At 51.1% G+C, this 12,877-nt stretch overlaps 1 protein-coding gene across 2 annotated transcripts in view; it reads left to right on the top strand.

Annotated features, from left to right (window-relative positions):
• The first annotated feature begins 1,011 nt into the window (after positions 1–1,011).
• SLC43A2 (solute carrier family 43 member 2) overlaps positions 1,012–12,877 on the top strand; it is a 30,910-nt gene continuing 19,044 nt past the window's right edge. The window contains exons 1-4 of one of the 2 annotated variants that reach the window (XM_017742987.1): positions 1,012–1,208; positions 8,061–8,250; positions 9,236–9,291; positions 9,999–10,075. In XM_017742987.1, the coding sequence (XP_017598476.1) occupies positions 1,049–1,208; positions 8,061–8,250; positions 9,236–9,291; positions 9,999–10,075 (483 nt within the window). In that variant the 5' untranslated portion in view covers positions 1,012–1,048. Of the gene's footprint in view, positions 1,209–8,060; positions 8,251–9,235; positions 9,292–9,998; positions 10,076–12,877 lie in introns of those variants that run through there. The other variant, XM_017742988.1, reaches the window with a different exon arrangement.

A 12,877-nucleotide genomic window follows, 5' to 3' on the forward strand; every position in this document is an offset into this window, starting at 1 on the left:
GCACGGCGGCAGGCTGGCTTCCAGGGCAAGGGGCTCTGAACCGACTGCTGTGGCTGGAAAGGGGCCCTGACCTCCAGGCATCCCTGCAGGGAGCCGGGTCAGACCCCCAGCCCGCCAAAGCAGCCGGTGCTGGGGTCTCGCTAATAAGAGAAGCTGTCCTGGCTGGATGCGTGGCTAGCTGGTTTCCCCACAGTGCAGGCTGAGGTGTGCTTGGGCTGGGAAAAGCCTTAGTTTGTCTCCAAGGGCCACCTGCCTGGTGACACAGGGGTGGCCCCTCACCTCGAGGCTCCCCAGGGCTGCCCCTTGGACAACCAGGTGTGTTCCCAAATTTGCTCACTCCCCAGGAGCTGGGACACAGTGAATGCATCTCCAGCATCTGGGGCAGCCTGGAGATGCCAGTGAGCTGCAGTGTCCCCCAGCTGGGTGGTCTGGCAGGCGGCAAAAAGTGCTCCTTGATGAGCCATTGGTGGTATAAACTGCATTTATAGAACCCTCACACACCTTCCGGAGCAGGAACAGAGAAAACCTGGTGGGTCTCTGAAGCCACCCCTGGGGATGTGGGGCTGTGTCCCCTGTCCCAGCCCCTGCCTGATGGCAGTGGGGAGATCGGGGTGCTGGCTGGAGCCCCCCTGCCCTGGCATTTATTCCCTCCCTGCCTTACAAATGAGGTGCCTGCCCTGTGCCGGGGCAGTGGGCTCCGGGCAGTGGCTGTTTGCTGCATTTTCATACCTGTTGCTCGGGAAGTGGAACAGAGTCCTTGAGCAGAGCCCTGTGTCACACAGACCGAGCCCCCGAGGGGCTCTTCCAAGGGCACCTGTGCCTCCCCCATCCCTCCAGGTTGCTTGGCAAGCTGGTACCTGCAAAAACCAGTTCTGCACCCAAGTGCCTGGCATTCAGCAGGCAGCTTTGCTTGGGTGCTAGTAGGGAGATTCCTTAAACCATGGGGTTTTTTGGTGCTTTCTGAGCAATCTGTGCTCTGTGTGTGGACTCACTGGATGTTGTTCCCTGCAGGTTTGAGGCTCTGAAAGAGGCCACCCCCCAGGCAGCCATGGCCCCCACACTGGCCACGGCACACCGGCGGCGCTGGTGGATGGCGTTCACAGCCATCATCGAGAACCTGCTCTTCTCCGCCGTCCTGCTGGGCTGGGGGTCCCTGCTCATCATGCTGAAGGCAGAAGGGTTTTATTCCTACCTGTGCTACGGGCTAGGTAAGGATGCTCTGGGCTCGTGTGTGGTTCTCTGTTCTAGGGTGGTGTGGAGCTGGTTGGAGGAGGGCTGAGCTCCACATTGGTCCCAGGACAGAAGGAAGGGATGTGTGCTCCTTTCCAAAACCAGTGGGATCCTTGTGATGGTGCAGTGTGCCTGTAGGTGCTGTTGCTTCGTAGAGTGATTGGAAAAAGGAGCTTTAATGATGAGGTAGAGCTTTTCTGGATGGCCTTTTCCACTTGGCCATGGGTTCTTCCTCTGCAAGGGAAGACTGGATGGATTCTGGAGGATGATGAATTGTGGGGGGGCTTTTCCTGAGTTTGAGAGGAACTTTGTCCTTGGTGGTAAGAAAACAAGGAGCATGGGTGGCAATAATATCAGGGCAGTCCAGTGCTGCTGTTGAGGAGAATTTGTGGAAGTAAATGCTTCTGATTGTTCCTCTCCTTCTTCAAGCACCCAGGATGTGCTCAAACCAGGCTGTATTTCTGTGAGGGCTTGGGATTTACCCTCTGCCCCAGCCAGAAGTGGCTGTCCCTGTTGCAGACACAGCCTGCAAATCCTGGGAAAACAGCCTGGATGTGGACATCTGTCCCCAGCCTGGGCATGGAGAGAATTAAGCATCCCACAGCGTGTTTGGGTGGTCAGTGGGGTTAAGAAGAACCCGAGGGTAAAGGTGTGGTGTGGATTTGGAAAGCTGCTGTGGTGACTGAGGGTTTGTGTGTGCTCAGAGAAAGGAAGGGCAAAGTGAAGAGAGGCAGTCTGGGCTCTGTCCAGAGATGTGTGATGGAGACTGGGACTGGATCAGCCCATCTGGGGCTGATGGAGGAAGCAGTTTGTGAAAAGAGCTGGAAATCAGTGCATGTACCCTCAGTGAGTAAGGGCTGAGAAGAGTGGGGGAAAACAAGCGTGGGGGAACAAAGTGCAGGCAAAGGTGCCTGTGAATAGTTGTGATGATACTTTGGGTTTTGCTCATTCATCAGCTGCTTGTTATCTCTCCTGCTTTGTGTACCAGAGCCTGGGTTGGTGCACCTGGCAAACATGCACATGTTTCAGTCTTTTATCAGCTGTAGCTTGGCTGCTTGATCTCCATCCTGTGCTCTGCTCTCAGGGCAGTGCTCCCAAGCGTGTCCGTGTCACTCGGGTCTCCAGGAGCATTCCAGTGCCTGGAGACCTTGCAGGACTTCTATTCAAGGCTGCTGTGTTCTCTCCACATCATGGAGACTTCGTCACATGCCTGTGTAAGAGTTCACATTAAACTATCAGGTGGAGACTTTCTGCCACCCAGATAAAGCACACGGGAGCTGATAAGCAAATGCTGGCTGTCTCAGTGAGCAGGCATTACCCTGTCTGCTTCCTGAGATGTGCTCTGCTGACAAGAGCTCCACTTAGGGCCCACCTCCTGCTCTTTGCCTTGATTCCTTTCAGTTTGTCCCAAATCAAAGGTCCATCTGGGTTTCTCACTCCTGTTTGCTAATCTGTGGCTTTTCTGGCTCTCCCCGTGGGAGTGCCCATGCCCACAGATCACAGGGAAGATGCAGATGTTTGGACTGCTGTGAAATTGCTGCCCTGGGGGCAACTGCTCCCTCCCAGTGGCCAACCTGTGCCCTGAGGCAAGAAAGCTTAATCCCTGAGAAGAAACTTGTGTAGTCAAATGTTCTTATTGTCCTTAAATATCTGGCCATCAGTGCTGAACTCGGTGATGGCTTGTGATGAGCTTTGGGACATTCATCCGTGCTGACTCACTTTCCTTTTTCTGCTTTTGTCCTCACTGGAAGAGTTTTGTGGGGAAGACTCCTGGCTCCAAGTGTGTGGAGACTCTCAATGACCAGCCCCAAGCTGAGTTTTCCCTTTGCTGGGATGAGGGTTTGCCTTTTCCAGTGTAATCTATTGAATCCTGCAGCCAAGTGGGTGCTTGGCTGGAAAGTTGGTGCAAACAAATCATGACTAGTAGCCTTTGGGCACTTGTTGTTCCTAATGCTGCTGTGGGCATGTAAGTATTGCAAAAAAAAATAGACTTTTACTAATGAGCCAAAGGTTCTTGGCAGGGCTTTTGGTTTGTCAGCAAAAGCTCTTGCACTTTGTGATGCTTTCCAATGAAAGGCAGAACTAGACCTTGTCCCTTCTGCAGGCTCTTCTCTGAAGGTACCAGCAGCTGCCCAGAAAGTGCTGCAGTTCATGAAGGACTCCTTGTCTCCCTGTTGAATCCCTGGCTTTCCGTGCTTGCCCTTGGCTCCTTGCGTTGGATTTTACTCAGCCACTGTACAAACGTGGGGTCCAAGGGACTCAGTGGCATGAGGGTGGAGATGGACACCTGGGGAAAAAAAAAGTCTGAAATAACAAAATATTTTTAGAGCAGTTGTGCAACAGGGCTGGAGGGGGGGGGTTGTACCCGTTGGGCCACCTCCTGAGAGGTATGTTTGAAATTCGCTGACAAGGAGCCTGGTAGTAGCACTTTGTTCCCATTTTAATTTTACTACACTACTACTTGGCCTTTAACCAACTGAAGCAGCATCTTTTATTCGGTGTGAGTGCTGACTCCACAGTCTTTATCACAGTTCTGGGCCTTATCAGCTCGTGGGGAATTTGATCAGTCCAGGGCCTTGCCTTGCTATGATGTTTCTGGGATTGGGAAGCTGAACGCTTGGGTCTGAAACATGTTTAAAAAAAAAAGTCCTGAATTTGATAATCTGCTCACAAAGAGCAGAGATAAGGGGCACGGAGGGCTTTCTTCTGAGACAGGACTGCAGAATACCAAAGGGATGATAAGCTAATTCACTTACAGCAAGTTAACGAGCCCTGACGTGGTCATAGGGGGAAGGTGCTACCTTGCAGCTCTTTTCCCTTATTTATCTGAGGTGTGGGGTGGGGAACTTGCAGTCTGAAGGTCCCTTACAATCTGAGGAGATAATGAACAGCAACGGTTTGTGAAAAGGCTACACACGTGAACCTGTAAACAGAAAAAGATTAGTACAGGAAACACACTGTGCTGATCAGCAGCTGTTGTGGGAAGGTGCTGGCCCTGGGTGAGAACTGCGGCAAAATGAAACCACAGCTGGGATGAGAAGGGGAGTTTAACTGAGACTGTGCCTTGGTCACATATGAAGCTTTCAGGCACCCAGAGAGGGGGTCCTGGAAGTGCAAGTGGAGGGGCAGGGAAACCCGAACAAATTGCTTTTGCAGTGGTACAAATCAAGAACATCCCCTCCCAGTTCCCAGAAGTATGACACCATCCTGAAAAGAGAAAACATGTTCTTATGTGGGCAGACTGCAGAATCAGTTGTTTGCACATGTCGTTCAGTATGCTATTTTTTTAACACCAATACTCCCAGTTCTTTGCCCTTGATTTGTCTTTTTTTTTCCCTCTCCTTTTTTTTCTTTTTTATTTCTATAAAAGAAATGAGGAGGAAGGTGAGGGGTGTGCAGGCTGTGTTCTACAGAGCTACTGTCAGGGTGGCTGGGGGTGTCTTGCCTGTTTGACTCAGTCTGATCCATGAAACAAGATGAAAGGAAAGCTCCTCTCTGCCATCTGAGATGGCAGTCACTCCTGGAAAAGCCAGACTCGTTCCTCTGCTGATGTGGTGTGTGTGTGTGCCTGGGATTTGAAGAGGTCAGTGAAGAGCAGTTAATGATTGACCCTTGCATGGAACCTGCAGCACTTAATTTGGGAGAAAGGATGGCTTTAAATGTTCCAGCCTGAACAAATCCCAGCGATGATCTTGACATAAATGATTACCCAGGCAGCCTTCTCCTCACCTAAGCTGTCATTCTTTAAATAGTAACTTGAACTACTAATTGGGCAGTAGAAATCCTGCTGCTTGTGCGGGGAGTGCTGTAAAAATAGGCAGCAATGTTCTTGTAATTGCTGGTAAAGACTTGTAGCTTCTCCTGGCTCATCAGTGAGGCAGCAGTGAGTGAGCACAGCCTCTGTGCTGCTGCCTCGCCCGGGTGTCACACCTGGAGTGCTGTATGCAGGTGGACTTGGCAAGAGAATTTGGGGAGGGCATCACTGTAGGCATAGAGCCAGCCCTTCCCCACAGCAGTTTTCCAGATGGAGCCAGGCATGTAGGATATTTTCCCCAGGAGTGTGGCGTGCACTGATCTGGAACAGGATCTGAGCTGTGATTGAGGGGAAGCTGCTGTTTGCTGTAACCAGGTGCATTAGGTAGGTGAGTAGTTAGGCAGGTTCTCTGCCCATTAAACCCCTCCTAGCTGCCTGTCCTGTGCTGCCATTCACTCTCCTGTGCTGGCACCCAAATCCATGCTCCTGGATGAGCTGGCTCTTGGTTGGACCTTGTGCCTGCTGCACACACCTGCAGCTGCTCCAAAATGTTCTATTTATGGAGGTGGCTCAAAGGATCGGGAATGTCAGGGTGCCAAGGGCTGCTGGAATCATTTCCATTATGCCTCAATGGATCTTGTTGCTTAGGAGCTGCTTCTATTTTCACAATTTGTATTTCCACATAGCACTGTTGCCTGGCCCCTGCTTGGAGCTGGGGCTGAGCACCTGTAAACAAGGTCGTTGTGCAGGCAGGGAGTGAAGTTTGGTGTCCCATTCCCAGCCTTTCTGGCTGCAGCAAATGTTCAGAGAGGGGCAAATTTCTTTGCTGTTTCCACAGCTTTCTGAGCTGTGTCCTCATCACCTCCTGGTGTTGGTGCCCACCGTGTACACTGGTTATGGGAGGGCCAGCAGGTGTGTGCTGTGCAAACTCTTTGGGGATGTGCAGCAGCTGAACAAATCAAAACATGAACAGGAATTCATATTCTCCAGCTTTAAAGGCTGAATATTTCTGTTTTGAGATCTCTTTGTGGGGAGGGTTACTGAGGCTTTAACACGTGCAGCCACAAGTTATAAGGTCACTGCATTGTTCGTGTCCCTCCACTCTCCTTCCACTCCGCAGCTGAGCTGTCTCTGGAGAGTGCTGACACAGGGAAACTGCTACTACTTTGTCAATTCCCCCCCCCTTCCTTGTTTTCCCGAGTTTCACCTCTCACCCACATCTGTTTCCTATGAATTTATCTTTGTGGAGAGCCCAAAGGCCTTGATGCTGTGGGTGAAAACTGCAGAGAGCCTCCCAGAGTCTGTCCAGGACTGATTTCTAAGGATGTGCCTTGGGCTGCAGTGCTGCCTTCCTTGCAGAGGAGATGCTGCTGGTAGCACATGTGACATTTTGGGGATATTTGTTGCTTACTCTGGCTATCCATGGCTAACAGGGCGAGAGAAGGGGCAGATTAAGTTATCGATCAGGAGCACATGGCAGTGGAAAGGAACATGGGCAGTTTGAAACCATCTTAGCAAAGATGCTGGTGGGAGCAGTGGAAATGGGGAGAAATGCCCCTGCCTCCCTTGGAGTGCTGGGAGGGGCCCCAGGAAGGTTTGCAAGCAGCTCCAAAGCCTCAGATATCAGTGCCTAATGGCAGGAAGGTGGAGTGAGGTTTGTTTGCAGTGGACACAAAGCTGGCAGGGTGGTTTAGAGCAGCTGGGAGAGCCAGGGTGAAACCAGTTAGAGTTGGAGGGGCTGAGGCTTGGGTAGAAAGGGAGGGAGGTGCAAGATGGGGCTGTGTTAACTCCAGAGATGTAGGGGAGTGTGAGAGCAGCCAAGGGGATCTCCTCCACCAGCCACACCAAGCAGTGAATGTGAAGTCACTAGTACATGGGGGATTCCTGCTAATTAACTAAACCAGCCAGGGCTCGCTGGGAATCTCCAGCTTCACTTCATGCTGGTGGTTATGTCAGTGACTTCTCTCTTTGTTCCTCCTTTAATATTGAACTTTGTCAGATCAATTATTAAATATGAAGGAGAGTGTTTTATATCACTGGCTTGCAGCAGCAGCAAGGAGCAAGTGCTTTGTCATACCAGCAAAGGTTCCAGGGAAGTGTTGGGAGAAGGAGAGGTGGAGGGCACTGGAGCTGTGAGTTAATGGGAGTCTGAATGCACACGTACTCACTCGAGGAGTTGTAAGCAACCTTGGGATAGGCATGTAACAGGAGAAGAGTTGACATGAGGCAGTAAAAGGGAACTTCTTTCCTTTTTTTTTTTTGAACTGTCCTGTTTCTGTCTCGGTTACACAACGTGTGCTCTGTTCAGCGTGGGAGTTTGCATGCAGAGTTCCTCATGTAAGGGCAAGAACAGAAAGCTGGGGATATAATTGATCTGTATGACCTAAACCCATTTTGAAAGAATAGAAAATGCTAATTACGGGGCAGGAGTTAAAGATGTATCAATCCTTTAAAAAAACAGAGAAGGCAGGTGAGCTGCCAAGGCCCCCTGGGAACAGGGTAGTTAAATCCAGGAAGGATTTTTCAGAGCTAGGGCAGTCAAAGCAGGGTGGCTACTGCAAAGCCATTCTTCATCCTGATGCCTGCAGTGAGGGTAGGAAGCTTTTCATTTGAGCAGGCTGTTGCTCAGTGCCAGGCCTTGTCAGCCTGGTGTCTGGAACCAAAATAACTGATTTGGCTGTAGCTGTCGTTAGCTTTGTTAGGGAAAGGATCTCTGAGAACATGACAGCTGTAGATTAGGAGGACCTTATTTTTGTATCAGTCCCTTTAGGTTCAGCTGGGTTTAGTCTCCTGTAATTGCCAGGCCATTGCTGTGTAGTTGTTTCAATAAATTAATGAATCTCCATCCTTAGGTTTTTACCCTGCTGCTGCATGGGATGCCTGTCCCCTGGGTGCCTTCCTTGCTCAAAGCAGAGCTCATCAGGTTTCCCTCATCCTTCTGCTGCTCTCCTCCATTTCTCACTGATTAGAATAAAAACTGGACTGTGGAGGGCATATGCCCAGCAGGGCTTTTCCCTTTCCTCCTCCCTGCAGCATTTCAAGCCTCATCCTAACTGTCCTCTCTCACCCTGTGTAGAGACCACCACCAACAGCTCTGAGGACGAGAACAGCACAGCTTCAGAGCACAAATGGCCTTCCTGCAATGCCCAGGATGAAATGCTGAACTTGGCCTTCACCATCGGCTCCTTCCTGCTCAGTGCCATCACGCTGCCCTTGGGAATTGTCATGGACAAGTACGGCCCTCGCAAGCTGCGGCTGCTGGGCAGGTGGGTGTGCCAGGGCTCCAGGGGTGGGCTGAGGGCTCAATTCCCACCCTGTCTGGGTGCTGTGCCTGTTGTGGGGTCCCTGCAGCCTTGGGAAGCGTCTGAGGGATGGGGCTGGGAGTTGTGCACAGGACAGCAGAGCAGCTCTGGGGTGATTTCAGCCAGCACAGTGAATTGCTCCATAAGGGAAGGGCCTGGAACTCCATGTCCACACTTCAGCTCTCCAGTGCTGCTCTGTGATCCCTGTCCAGATGAAGCCTGGAGGAAGAGCGGAGTCATTTGTGAGTCAGGGAGGGTAGCTTTCTCCTTGGGCTGGGAGCTATGTCCTGAGAGGCACAAACCCAAGATGTTACATCATTGTTCGTAGGCTGGGGAGTTAACTCAGGGATAAACATGTCCTGTTGCCTTTCCCAGGGCCCTTCTCTTCCATGTGGTGTGTGTTGCTTTCTGCCTCAAACAGAAGATTGTCAACTGCTTCTGTCATGGCACATAGGGATTAGTGACCTTTGCAATCAGTGGACCTCAGCACTGTTTTAATTATCACAATTTTAATGCAGTGAACTTGATCAGAAACCAAACTGGCCTGTGGGCAGAGTTGGAAAAACAGGGCAAGTCTCTGAGTCAGTCCCTACCAGAGAGGAATTGAGTGCTGGGGCTCAGGACAAGGGCTGCTGCTGCTGCTGCCTTTGGTCACCCCGAGGTGAGGGCCAGAAAAACTGTGCTGGAAAACCAGTGGGAATTTGGGTCCAGACAGAGCTGCGTCAGTGCTGGGAGGAAAGGTTCCTGCCTCAGCCCTTGTGCAAGGCTTGCCTGTAATACTTGTTTGCCAGTAATATTTGGGTATTTCCCTGGATTTTTCTTTCTGAATTGCCAGCTTCCCTCCCTCTTACAGAAATTGCCCTGCAAAGCACTGAGGAGGTGGAAGCAGCTGTAATTGACTGTGGGTGAGGCTGTTTGTGAGAAACTCATGGCTCTGGTTCCCTTTCAGTGCCTGCTTTGCTGTGTCCTGCGTGATGATCGCATACGGTGCCAGTAACCCAGACTGTAAGTCGGCACCTTTCTGCTGAGCTGGGAGCATTTCAGGGCTGTGGTTTGGGGTTTTTGGGCAAGCAGAGTTCAAACTGTCACCCTCCAGTGCTGTACTGGGGTCTTGCTGGGGACACAAGCCAAGCAATCTGCCAGCCTGAGGGAGCTAAGTGGCTCTGGGAAGGGCTGGTGTTTCACAACACCAAGTGGAGAGTGTAGCAAGGGCCAAACATCTGAGATACCCAGGTCTCTTAGTTTTTGTGTTTGGGCAGGGCCAGGTCCTGTAAAGGAGCAATTCCAAAGGAGTTCATGGCTTTTTCAGGGTTGGGAAATAGGTAACAGCACACAATGGGTAACTGGCTTTTTTGCCAAAGATAGATGGAGCTTGCTCCTCAAGAGCAGATAGTGAGACGGCACTTTGGATTCAGTTTGTTCAAGTAAATCTGCCTTTTGAGAGCCATCAGACAAGCTGCATCAGCGAGTCTGTTCATTAGAGAAAAGGAACCCTTCCATCCTGTCCTGAGCTCTGCCTTGGAGGAGAGCCCTGTCCGTCCCAGTCTGTGTGGCTGGGGAGAAGATGGGGGCTGGGTCAGGAACAGCGAGACATGTCCTGAGGGTGTTGATCCGCTGAGGTTTTTGCGTGTCAGGACCAAAGTCCTCAGGGCTCTGTCTCCTTTCCCTCTGCACCCAGTGGAAGCTAAGGGGAGGTTTTTTTATTGTTGCAGCTCTGTCTGTGCTGATATTCATTGCCCTGGCTCTGAATGGCTTTGGTGGGATGTGCATGACCTTCACATCGCTCACGGTAAGTGAGGAGTTACTACCTGACTGCTTTATCCCTCCCTGTGGCTGTGAGCTGGGCTGGCAGGAAAGAACGAAGTGGATCTTCTGCTTGTGGTTTGAATAGCACGTGCTTGTGTTTGGTACAAAGGGTCAGTCACCCTTAGGAGTGAGTCCTTGGTTGTTATTCTAAAGCTTGTTTGCCCCAATCCTTTTTTTTTTTTTTCCCACCTGCCCTTTGTATCTCAGGTGAAGGTGGGGGGAGGGGGAAAAAGGAAGTGTTTTTGTCTAGGACTCATCATGTGCCTGTACATCCAGTGCTCAGCTGCTTGGCACAGGCTGGATGTGTGTTTGCACTGGACTTAGCATTGACATAATGCAGGAAGAATCAGCAGGGCACAAACCCTTGCAGCTGGGTATGACCAGCTTTCTGCAAGCACAGTTTGCATCTCGCCCCGGGAAAATGGTTCTTCTTGATCACAAAAGCTTTTGCTTTTCAGAAGGCTGAGAATCCCTTACAGGCGTCCTTAGAAATGCTGTGTTGTTGGATGTGCACAGGCCACTTGGATATGTTCAGGATTATATGGAAAGCTTTGGTCAACAACTGTCAGCTGGATCTCTATGTTTTGGGGGTTCTTTCTGCCTGGAGGCAGAAGCAGTATCATTCTCCAAATAACTGCTTTATTTTCTGCCTCATTACCCTGATTGTTGTCAGTGTGGCTCAAACAGGGCTGGGTGGAAAGTCGCCCAGAAAACAAGCCTGGGAAGCACCGATTTTTTTTTTTTTAATTTTTTTTTTCCCCAGAGCTGTAGTTGAGCACTTTCAGATTTGGACTGCACTACCTTGAACTTGCTGTTGAAGCAAAACTTCCTGTTAAAGTTACCTCTAATTTAACAGGGCTTAGACGCTGACTGGACAAGGCTTAGACACTGGCTGAGCTCCCGAGACCTAAATTTGGCAAAGGCTGGCTTTACAGAGCACTCTGTGTACTGTGCTTTTGCTGCTGCTTTCATATATTCAAAGCTTTCAAAACTCTGTGCAGATGTTGCTCTCTCCTTCATATGTGGTGTTCTTCACTGGAAGCCTTGGCTGTGACCCCGAGGAACTATGGAGCAAATGTCATCCTGCCACACTTCAAATAAAAGCAAGGAGAGGAGAACATCACTAGTGCTGTGGGAGAGGAGAGGATTCCCATCCTGCTGCTGCCAGCATTGGTTATTGTCTCTCTGGGTGGTTGTCAAGGGGTCACAGTTTATTTTAGAGCCACTGGTGATGATAGGAGTGAGGGCAGGATAGGGCAGGAATAGATTGGGTGTGCTGTAGTGTGGCTTTCAGCAGCAGAAGTAAGCAAAGCCACTTATTAGTGCCCTCATTAGTGAGCCAGCTCTGCAGTGCCAAGGAAGAGCAGCAGCAGGAAAATGTCAGATCTTCCAAGAAGAGATCCAAGCCTTGAGGAGGTCTGGAGCAAGCAGTGATGCTCTGAGGTCACACAGATGCCTCAGGTGGAGTCCATCCCCTCCAGGTGTACTCTGCAAGAGCTGGGGTGGCTTCAGGCCTGACTTCTCAAATCCAGAGGCAAGTGTAGCTGCCTGTGCAGCTGCACAGAGGCATCTCAGTACCTGAGGTGTGTGAATGTGATTAAAAATAGCCTAAAGTGGGAGGGAAGCACTTCTTCACCTGCTCCGAAGTGTAGCTGTGCCGCTGACTATTGGAACCAGCTGTATTTTGGTGGTTGGCAGCTTACAGCTTTATCATTCTGCATGCAAGCTGCACTTGGTGTGTCAAGAGCCATCTTCTGCTGTCACAGGGTGATACCTCGTGGATTCCTTCCAGCTGTGGCCCCTGGAGGCAGGCGAGGGAGGAAGGGAGGGACAAGCCTGTGGCTTGTAGGCTGTGGGTGACGAACATGCTGTGCTCTGCCTTGTGCCCAGGAGGAGATGGGCTGAACGCTGAAAGGGGACACTCAAAAGACCTTTGTAAGGATGTTCATTACCGAGGCACTGAGCCCTGCTTGGCTCCGGGTGCTGGGGAGCTCGGGCTGGCTGGCACAGGCGCTGGCCGCCGGGCACACACCGGCGTGCACCAGTCACAGCGTGGTGACTCCCTTCTGCCAGCTGCAGGTGACCCGAGGCGCTCCAGGAAATGGGTCAGACCCACTGGTGCAGTGGTCCTCAGCCACCCCAGGCAGGGTTTGGTTGCTGCTTTGTGGCAGGGTGTCCCTGAAACCCAGCTTGTGGGGCTTCAGGTGTTGACACCTCCTGGGACGTGGTGTGATCTTGTGGCAGGGACGCTCAGACAGGGATAAAGGGGATCTCTGAGGATTAGAGCCTCTTGAGTTTAAAGCCTTTTTCAGTAACAAGTCCCCAGGGTATCATGAGAGCACATGGCAAGCTGTGGAGCCAAAACAAGCTGCTGTTCCGGGGTGCCTCATCTGTGGCTGGGGGAGGAGGGGGCAGCCAGCAAATGGTTCCCAGTTCTGGGAACAAGGTCAGGCTGTGCCTGTTGTTAAAATGCAGAGGGGAGATTTCTGCCTTGTGGCTTGGTCTTGGCCAATATAAGTGAAGATTGGAAATGGAAACAGATCTGTGTTGGTGGCTCTGACAGCAACACAGGAATCTGGCGCTGGTTCTGCTCCGAAGCTGTTTCATGCAAAGAAATAAACATGTGTGATAAATTACCACAAAGAGCCTTTTATAGATTGTTCTCTGTCCTGTTTTCCTTTCAAAGAATTACAGCTGCTTTGCTCTGATTTTCTGCTACAAACAGCCCCCTTTAATCGGGGGGGGGACAGCTCTGTGTAGGGGATCTTCTTTCTTGGAAGTGTGA

This window comes from Corvus brachyrhynchos, unplaced genomic scaffold (genome assembly GCF_000691975.1).
Source record: "Corvus brachyrhynchos isolate BGI_N302 unplaced genomic scaffold, ASM69197v1 scaffold99, whole genome shotgun sequence".
NCBI lineage: Eukaryota > Metazoa > Chordata > Aves > Passeriformes > Corvidae > Corvus > Corvus brachyrhynchos.